General features: G+C 32.9%; 1 protein-coding gene across 1 annotated transcript; it reads right to left on the reverse strand.

The window, feature by feature from the left end:
• Nucleotides 1–2172: 2172 nt before the first annotated feature.
• Nucleotides 2173–3767, reverse strand: LOC132637429 (beta-D-glucosyl crocetin beta-1,6-glucosyltransferase-like). Its single transcript, XM_060354519.1, has one exon. The coding sequence runs from the start codon at nt 3685–3687 to the stop codon at nt 2323–2325; it is 1365 nt and encodes a 454-aa protein (XP_060210502.1). The 5' UTR covers nt 3688–3767; the 3' UTR covers nt 2173–2322.
• Nucleotides 3768–11093: the final 7326 nt, after the last annotated feature.

Here is an 11093-nt window from a genome sequence, read left to right on the forward strand (position 1 = left end):
TGAAATTTGGGAGGTTGATAACCGGTGGGCATCTTGAAGCTATCAATTCTTGTAGTGTACGGCTTTCCGTAAGTAAACGAAGACTTGCCAGCAACTTCGTACTTATCCTTGATAGTACCTTCGATGAACTCCTTTAGTCGGTCAAGCGGAATCATTCCTTCAGAAGAAATAGGAATTTCCTTGGTAGGTGGTACTTGCTTTGCACGAGGTTCAGTCTCTTGTACTTCTGGACCCTTCCCAGGTGCGTGGCTGGATTCTCCTTCCATTAATCCATCCATCTTGTCCATCAACTTCTCAATCCGAGCGTCTTGATTTTGCACATGCTTGGCCAAGCCATCAATCACCTTTTCCAAATTTGCCAGTGTCTCCTCCATTGACGAAGTGTTGGTTACCATTGCTTGCATGATTGTTGGGGATGTTGGAGAATAGCATGGATTATCGCATAAGTTGATCTTTGACTGGCCTACTTCATGTGGTGTGAGTGGAGAGGATCCGTCACTTGAAGTATCATCATCTTCCTTCGTAGCTGAGTTCTTGGATCCAGAGAGATCAAGTAGGGCTAAAGTCTTCTTAATCTTTTCAGCAATGTTGCTTCCTTCCTCCAATGCATCAGTAGAGGATCTCGCTCCTTTAGGAGATGAAGATCCAAAAACAGGAGTTGTTACGGATGAGACTTGGAGTGCTTGTTGTCCCAACATGCTTGCTTTGCTCCTCGTAACTGGTCCAATGCTACCAAAGGTAATGTCGAAGATGCTTTCCACATCAGCAGAGAACTTGGAGCTAGCGACCTTGGAGGAAATTGATCTTCTTTGAAGTCATCTCGATGTTGTTAAACTTTGATGATTGAAAAGTTGAGATGAAAGGTAGAGATTGTCCCACTGGGCGTGCCAGAATTTGTAGACAATAAAATTCGCGTCGAGAAAATAATAATCAAGACAGGAAAATATCGCAACAATCTTTGTATTTGATTTCAGAATATGAGTGTTACAATCTCTATTATTCCTCTGATTCGTCTTTTCAACAATAATTTCAAGGGCTTTTGAGCTTATTCTTGAACTTGATGGATTTGATCTTGACTTGTACTTGAATTCAAGGGCTTTTGAGCTTGATCTTGAACTTGTACTTGGATTCAAGGGCTTGAAGCTTGATCTTGAATCTTCGTCTGGATCTCTAGAACTTCTAGAGAAATACTTGAATGCTTTTAGCTTGAAGAGAAATCTGCAGCGTTTGATCCGCGAGCTCTCTCTTGCTTCTTGTTAGAATTTCTGTCCCTTCTATGAATTATGAGACCCCTATTTATAGTTGTAGGATGGAGGAGTTGTGATAAGGACAGACTTCTTTCGACCAATCAGATTTAAGCTGACATGACGATATTTGATTGGCCGGAACATGTCACTTGTACACGTGGCACATCTTCATTGGCTTTTGATTTGACTAGCCATGCTGCATCATTTTGACGCGTGGCATGACCCTATAGGCTTCTTTGTTTGACTTGGCATGCCACGTCATTTGACACGTGGCACTAAAGTGGGCCTCTAGGAAGATGACATTTTGGGCTTAGCAAAGTGGGCTCATTATTTATAGCCCAATGCATTTGGACATTTTTAATTAAATCCATATTTATTGGACTTAAATAATTAATCCAATTACATTAGCCCACAATTTATTTGTGCTAATATATCTTGAATTTAATACAATCCAAATTATTGTACGGTCTTGAATTTAATAAAATTTACACCACTACTAACCAATTAGATTTTCTTTTCGCGGTTGTTTCAACTCAGATTTAGGAAATGGCTTTTTTCTTCCTCTTTGTTTATTTCTTCTCCTAGTGATAGTACCGATTTACGTCTTCTAAACCCCAAAACCAATATATATGAAAATTTGACATAAGATCATACTGGGATTAGGATTTGACCCTGAATTCTTTGGTTTTGAGATGTCAACCTTAACAGTTAGATAAATTTTTAAAACAGAAACATGTCTTTGGAGGGGAAATTGACCATTACATTAAATAAATAAAAGTAAAATCTTGATTTGGCCGAAAAATTTGAGTCATATTGGATTCCTACTAATTCATGTTTATTTGAGCCCGATATATGTTAAACAAATCAGATCAAATGTGCTCCAAGTAATTCCATAGTTGAACGCTTGCAAGAGATCTCGATGAACTGCATGCACAAATTGTCAACTCGATTCTAGAATTGAATTATTTAGTAACAACGCACCATGTCATAAAATGACTTGCAATAAAAGTAATGCTTCTGATTTTCAAAGAGAGACAGAGAGCGCACATTAATTTACTGATCCGATTTGCAAATACTAGCTAGAAGAATTAATGCACGTGCTATTTTTGCAAAGTTGTATTAGCTCTTCAACGACGACATCCATCTCCTCTTGTCTCATGGACTTCAAATTCTCACTAATGTCCTTAACTTTCTCTCTTAAATTTTTCCCTGTTTCCTTACAAATTACACTTTTGATAACTTGTGCCACCTCTTCTCTGTGAACCTTCCCTTCAGCATCTCTATCAATCTCTACAGCCACTCCAAGTTCTACCATTAACCTAGCATTAAATGGCTGATCCAAGTGCATGGGCATGGGTATGATTGGCACACCAAAATCTATGCTTTCCATCACAGAATTCCAACCACAATGACTTACAAATCCTCCAGTACTTGGATGGCTTAGGATTCTTGGTTGTGGTGCCCATCCACTCACAACCCTTCCCCTGTTTTCAATTCTTTCAAGAAAACCTTGTGGTAGTGCTTCTTCAAGTTTGACTTCTTCCCCCTTTGGAAACCTTACAACCCATATGAAATTAATATTGCTAAGCTCTAATCCATAAGCTATCTCTTCCATGTCTTCCTTTGTCAAGAAATACTCGCTCCCAAAGGAGACATATACAGTTGAATGCTCATCTTTCTTTCCTAGCCAATCGATGAGGTCCATATCCCCATCATCCTCATTCATGGGTTCTTGGACTGGAGGACCAACTGAAACATATTTTGATTGGGTCAATTCGGTCAGATAATCGATGTATTTGGCCTCGGTTGCTGAGGAACTCATCAGCAATATGATTCTCGTAGGGTCTTCAGCAAAAGGGTCCTCATCATCATCAGGATCCTTATCTTTAGCAACATTTTTCATCATTTCTTGCAATCTTTGTTGTTCTATTTTCCTCAAATAAATAGCTGGGTAACGGAAGTCGATCCCTGGCTTTTTCATTTGATGAATAAAGTATGAAATAACAGCTGCACCAAAAGTTATGAGTGGGATTGCTGGAATGTTGTGTGAATTGGCAACTCCCTTAGCCCATGGTTGTACTACATCATGGATTAGCAAATCAGGTTTCAAGTTTTCTAAGATTCTTGAAAATTCAGGTTTGGACATTTTGGCTGCCCTTTTGAGTGTGGCGTTGAGATGGGGTGGGAGGCCATTAGTTGTATGGTAACTTGGAGGAAGCTCAGGCAATTCTGGTAAATGGAGTTCAACTAGCTGAATAGAAAGAGAATAATTTTGGAGGATCCTTTTCTTGATAAAATTGAGATTAACCGGAGTAGAACAAAGATAGACATACCATCCTCTGTCTGCAAGTTTCTTGGACACAGTTAAATAAGGAGAGATGTGTCCATGAGCCAACCATGGAAACATTAATACCTTCAAAGTACTGCCTTCTGTACCCATGGAAACAGAGAAGGATATGAAGAAAAAAGAGAGAGATGAGGAAGGGACGTTTGTGGAGTTCTTAATATTGCAGGCTTGGCTTTAATAGACAAAGGAATATATATGATTGCTAAAAAGGAAAAGAAAATTAAAGCTACGTTTTATTTTTTAAAGTTAATTTGAATCTTGTTTTCTTGCAAACGTGATCATGTAGTTATTGCTGCATGATGGGGAAAAATATTCCTAAAAAAATTGGTTTGTGAAAGTGATTTGCAGAGCTAGAACACGACATCAAAGTGATTGGTCGTTTGATTTAGGAAATTCTTAACTTATGATATCTATTCAAAGTCGGCAAATGAAAACATATACTATATTCAAAGTCGGCAAATGAAAACATATACTATGTCATATTATATTATTCTCTCTGTTTTCACTTCACGTGGTGTTATTTGATTAATCACTAACTTTAAAAATAAAAAAAAAAGACATTTGAAACTTAGTTAATGCTATTTGTGACTACAAATTTTCTCACTAATAACAAGATAAAAGGACAAATAAGGAAGTATGATATCATAAAAATTGAAAAAGAGGAAGTGGTAAAGGTGGATAAACTTTCAACTCTTTCTAGAAGACGATTACGGAAGCAAGTAACATAGCTAGAAGGTATGAAGGTAACAAACTCTTTTAGTGCAGTACACATGGACTAAAATCTCTTCTATTGCTGTAAAAATTAGAAGAACAGAGTCTCTCAAGGTAAAAAAAAGTCTAAACAAGAATTTAACAATAGTCTGGAAGGATTGACTGATAGTAATAACCAAAGATATACTATTTCAAAGCATGCAATTATGTTTTCATAACAATTGAAGTTATATACACGGGAGTATAAAGATTTTTTTCACAATATTAATGAATTTTAGCATACAGATTTTTTTACAATATTAATGAATTTTAATATGTAATACTTCCTCCGTCTTAATTTAAGTGTATTATTTTCCTTTTTAGTTTATCCCAAAAAGAGTGTCTCTTTCTAATAATTAGTAAGTTGACAATTTAAACATCCCAAATGACAAGTTTAAAACCACAAGATTTAAAAGACATTTTAGTACATTACACACATCAAGATTTAAAAGTCTCATTTTAATCCTTAAACTTTATGCTCAATCAAACTAATACAATTAAACCGGGACAGAGGGAGTACCATATTAGTTACTCCCTCCGTTTCAATTTATGTGAACTCATTTGACTAGGCACGACATTAAGAAAGAATGAAGACTTTTGAAACTTGTGGTTCAAAATAAGTCTAGAATATTTGTGTGGCTGTAAATCATTTCATAAAGTGAATTTGTTTCCAAATTAGGAAAGAGGTCATTCATTTTGGCACGGACTACAAAGGAAATAGGTTCACATAAATTGAAACACAGGGAGTATTATTTTTGTCAGATTACCGATTATTCCCTCTATTTTTATTTTTTTGGCTTGATTGGGAGTACAAGGGTCAAACTAACTAATGTTCAGCGTGAATTCTGAGATAAAATCTTCAATTATTTCGAAATAAAATTTCATATTTAGAAGCTACATAAAAAGTACTATAAGTCACAGTAAATTAACAATTAAAAATATTTAAAAATAATTTGAAAAAATTATGATCAAATAAAGTATATTTTGATTGTTCAAATAGTACTCCCCCTCTGTCTAAAAAGGATTGTCATAATTCAGATTACGATGATTAAACTAACAAATGTTCGGTGTGAATTCTGATATTGGATCTTTAATTTTTTTTTTTTAATGGCATAGTTAGAAACTACATACAAAGAACTATAAGTCATAATAGTTAACAATTCAAAATATTTGAAAAGTATTTGAAAAAATTATGATCAAATTAAAAAAAATATCATTTGACCGTCCAAATAGTAACTAAGAGAATCTTTTGAAGCGGAGGGAGTAACTAATGTTATGTTTGTGGGCCTGATCGACTGCGGGGGTTGCAGGGGGAACCCCCTGCGTTGGAAGAAGCAAAGGGGCTATATATACATGCTTTTTGCATAATTATACATCTTGTAAATATGTCTTTTATTGAGAAACAAGAGTTGGTCATAACCGCGGTTTTCTTCCCCTTGAGAGTTTCCACATAAAATCTTGTGTTCTTCTATTTAGTTATCATTGCCTTAGTTCTCGTTGTCTTGCTATTTACAACTAAGACAAACAAATTGAAACGGATAGAGTAATATCTATCAATAGATTTATCTGAAATTATCCAATAAGAATATTCAGCAACAACTACATAGCCAGTTTAATCTCACATGCAGTGGCGGAGCCAAGATTTTAACTTAGGGGGTTCAAAATATAAAGAAGTAGACAAAAAAAAAAAAGCCAAGGGGATTTAACATCCACTATATATACATAAAAAATAATTTTCACCTTGTATATACAGTGTAAACTTTTGCCGAAGGGGGTTCATCCGAACCCCTTGGCCCTTACTGGCTCCGCCCGTGCTCACATGTGGGCTCTACAGAAAATAGTGTATACGCAGAGCTTATCCCTACCTCGGGAGGGGTTGTTTCCGATAGACCCTAGGCTTAAGGAAAAATATCTCAAGGCAATTCGAAAAAAGAATTAACGAAAGTGAAGAAGTCATGGCAAAATACTAAAGAAACAGTAACTACAACAAGATTATACTATAATCGAAGTATAAGAAACAACATATAGCTCCAATAAAAATATGATCATATTTTTGTCGCGCATAAAAATTAAACCTTTTCTCATAGTGTCTCTATTCGTTAATCAACTGAACGCGTGTTCTCTGACATTCTAGATTGTTTCATTGGTTTGTTAAACAATAATAGGTGTAAGATTGACAGAAAAATACTCAACTTGTTCCTTCGAATATTGTTTTTTTAGCAATGGCAGTAGTAAGCAAGGGCGGAGCCCATGCTTGCTCCGCGGTAAAATTTTGTAGCAACTTGACCATCCTTGTTGACCATCACAAGGATGGTCAACATTTTTCGCCAGAAAATTATATTGGATATATAGGTAAAATTTTGTAATATTGGATTAAATACTATGTAATGAACACTCTTGAACCATTTGTGAGCTGCAGCTCAGAGTGAGGCTTGCTCCGCGGGTTCGATTCCGAGAACAAACATTTGTGCCAGTTTTTTTTATTTTTTTGATTAATCGAATACGTCTTATATATATATATATATATATATATATATAATAGGAAAAAAGTGCAAATATACCCCTCAACTTTGCGATTTAGAGTAGATATATCTCTCGTTACAATAGCGGTATTTATATACACCTGCCGTTACAAAATAGTGCAAATATACCCCTACCGTTATAAAATGATGCAAATATACCCTTTTCGCTAACGGAATGTTTTTAAAAATAATTTAGGTTTCTTTTTAATTAAGAAAATGCCACGTGACTTTAAAAAAAAGTCATCCTATTTTTTTTTCAGAAGACATTTTTCTAAAGCCACATGGTAATTTTTTTTTCTGGTGGATCGGGTCTGGTTCGTTTAAAAATATCTGCGTGACTTTAAAAAAATAAGCCTACCCATTTTTTTAAATGAACCAGACCCGATCCACCAGGAAAAAAATTACTATGTGGCTTTAGAAAAGTATGTCTACTTAAAAAAAAAAATTGGTAGACTTTTTTAAAGTCACGTGACATTTTTTTCAATTAAAAAATAACCTAAATGAATTTTTTTTAAAAAAAAAATCTGTTAGCAAAAAGGGTATATTTGCACCCTTTTGTAATGGCAGGGGTATATTTACACCATTTTATAATTGCAGGGGTATATATATACCACTTTTGTAACGAGGGATATATCTGCTCTAAATCGCAAAGTTGAGAGTTATATTTACACCTTTGCCCTTTTATAAATAATTAATTTATTTTCTTACTTTTTCCTTTCTGGCTTCGATTTCTGTAACTTCAATTGTTCAAATTGGTATCATTTAAAATTTTAGAAAAACATATGAGTAGAACCTTCCTAATTTATTAGAGAACGTAAAAAGATGGAATTGGCAACATAAATTTTCCTTTGAATTGAAAACTTTGATGGTATTCCAAATAAAATGCAATCTTGCCAAAAAGGCTTAAATTTTCCTTTGAGTTGAAAACTTTGATGGTATTCCAAATAAAATGCAATCTTGCCAAAAAGGTTTTGCTTTCGAGTAATAAAAAAGCTGGCACAAATGACGCCTTAGTTACTTTGTAATTATATTAAATAGGGCAAAGGTGTAAATATACCCCTCAACTTTGCGATTTATAGCAAATATATCTTTCGTTACAAAAGTGGTGTATATATACCCCTGCAGTTACAAAATGGTGCAAATATACCCCTGCCGTTACAAAAGGGTGCAAATATACCCTTTTTGCTAACGGAATTTTAAAAAAATAAATTCATTTAGGTTATTTTTTAATTGAAAAAAATGTCACGTGACTTTAAAAAAAAAAAGTCTACCCATTTTTTTAAGTAGACATACTTTTCTAAAGCCACATAGTAATTTTTTTTTCCTGTTGGGTCGGGTCTGGTTCGTTTAAAAAAATGAGTAGACTTATTTTTTTAAAGTCACGCAGATATTTTTTAAACGAACCAGACCCGACCCACCAGCAAAAAATTACCATGTGGCTTTAGAAAAATGTCTTCTAAAAGAAAATACGATGACTTTTTTTAAAGTCACGTGACATTTTTTTAATTAAAAAGAAATCTAAATTATTATTTTTTTAAATCCTGTCAACGAAAAGGGTATATTTGCATCATTTTGTAACGGCAGGGGTATATTTGCACTATTTTGTAATGGCATGGGTATATAAACACCACTTTTGTAACGAGGGATATATCTGCTCTATACACTTTTGAGGGGTATATTTGCACCTTTTCCCTTTATATAATTAGACTAATATAGTTATGTATTTAACCTATCGGACATATATTTATAAGTGATTTCCTAAAAAAAAGATTTCCCTAATAAGGAAATTGATAATGAAAAATGCAGTTCCATATTATGTTTAAATCTAATAAAGATGTTTATATTCGTGATTTCATTAATATATTATTAATTTTTATATTTATATACTTGAAAGTGCTCAACTGAATTTGAAAAAGTATTATCTTAAATTTACTGATGTTTTCTACACCGCGTGAAGCTCAAATAATTTTACTGGTTTTTTTTTTTTTTTTTTTTAAAGTATGTTTGACTTGCTTTCTAACTCAAGAAGTTTGTGTAAAAGTTAAAACTAGGTATACCCATCAGACACGCCCAAAAGATGGTTGTTCGTTCGCCCTTCTCTAGTTATTTTTTATTCTCTTTTGCTGCAGTCCAATCTTTTGTTTTATTATTAGTGCTCGGTGATTATTTTTACTGGACTCCTTTGAGCAAATTTCTTTACTCAACTAAAATTTTCTGCGAAAACTCAAAAACACATTTCAGATTTACTATTTGGATAATGCTCTGAGGACAAACTACGAGAAAAATGGCAAATTTAAATATTATGTGGTTTGATTTAAAATTTGTGACGCACACACACTCATTAAAAAAATATATATATATTTAGGTTATAAATTTGAACACTCTTAGTCAGATTCCTGGCACCGTCACTGGTAGTAAGCCCATATGAAAAAAGTATTACTCCCCTCGTCTCAATTTAAGTGTCTTGTTTTTTTTTTAATGTAATTTTTTTTAATATTTAGTAAGTTTTTCTATTCCAACTTTTACATGTCAAGTTTTAACCACAAGGTTTAAAGGACTAAACACTTTTTTAAAAACCACAATTATAAAATATCTCATTTTATTTCTTAAACTCCATACCCATTCAAACTAAGATGCTTACCTTAAGAAGAATGGATTGTAGTATGCTAACAATAACGAAAAAGGAAAAAAAAAATACTCTCTCTGTTTCAATTTATGTGAACCTATTTTCTTTTTAGTCCGTGCCCAAATGAATGACCTCTTTCCTAATTTGGAAACAAATTCACTTTATGAATGATTTACAGTCACACAAATATTCAACTTATTTTGAACCACAAGTTTCAAAAGTTTTCCCTCTTTCTTAAATGTCATGTCCAGTCAAATGAGTTCACATAAATTGAAACGGAGGGAGTATATCCTTTCTAGGTTGGGGTCCCAAAAATGTCAAAAGTTACCATTATAATGAGTTTAAGTAGGTGTTTGGACATGAACTTGAAATTATTGATTTGAGTGAAGATTGAATTAAAGTTGAAATTGTGTAAACAAATTGTACTTTTCCTCATAACTTAAAAACCAACAATTTGTAAAGAGTACTATCAAAACATCCTCCAATTCTGTCTTACCAAACAAGTAGATTAACCTAGCTACCTAAATTATGGGCCAAGTTTTAAATTTTATAAGATATGAAATCACAAATTTGAAGTTGAAATTCTACCTTTTAGGTGAATTTAGGACTTGAAATCAAAATTTCATATTGAAGTTGAAGTTTTATTCAAAATGTGATAAACAAGCACAGGTTAAAATCACAATTTCCAAATATGATTTGATATCACATGCCCAAACAACAGCTATCTTATACACACCATCTAGTGTAACCAATATTTTATACCATTAGATTATTTAAATGATATCTATAGGTTATCGGCCCTCTTTAAAATGTGAATTCATAATCTTGATATAAAATATGTTATCTGTTACAATAGATATTATCTGATAGTGTAAAAATTATTTACGTTCAAGATGAAAATTAGTTGAACTCACATGCTTATTAGCATTGGAGGACACAAAAAATAAAACTAATTAAGAAGAAGAATAAAAAGATCTCTGCAGTCCTTTTAGTTTAATGTTCATTCAAAGGGCTGAGGAAGCAAAGTTCACGAAACTAGAGATGTTTCTTTTTAATTCACAAAATGCAAGAATATTCTGAAAGCATAGGAATATATAGAAGTCGTAACCACTTGTTCATCTTGTACTACTTAACAAGATGCTTGTCTTGCATCTTGACTATATTCCAAATAAATAATATCTTAGCTTAAATTAATTAATATAAGTTTTATTTATGAATTTCAATTTTTTAGCAACTCATATGAATATAATATAAAATTTATGATTTGTTGCAATTTTTTTATAAAAAGAAGATAGGCATGAATTTAGAAGGTATTTTTTCATGATAAATATTTATGTTAATGAATAGAAAATAAAGCTAGTAAATACAAAAGTGTATTTAACAATTAAGAAAAATAAAAAAGGAAGAAACTACCCACTCTCACCTCTCCTTGAGAATGGGGAGAATGTAATTGCTCCCCTCAATTACATGCAATTTCATATTGAAAAATTAGTTATTTAGTTGTCAAACTGTATAATTACATTCCATTATTCAGAAGCTCAATTTTAATTTTCTAATGTTGCATAGAAATAAAATGATGTCACATTTTAAATACCTTAAAA

This window comes from Lycium barbarum, chromosome 1 (genome assembly GCF_019175385.1).
Source record: "Lycium barbarum isolate Lr01 chromosome 1, ASM1917538v2, whole genome shotgun sequence".
NCBI classification, from domain to species: Eukaryota; Viridiplantae; Streptophyta; class Magnoliopsida; order Solanales; family Solanaceae; genus Lycium; species Lycium barbarum.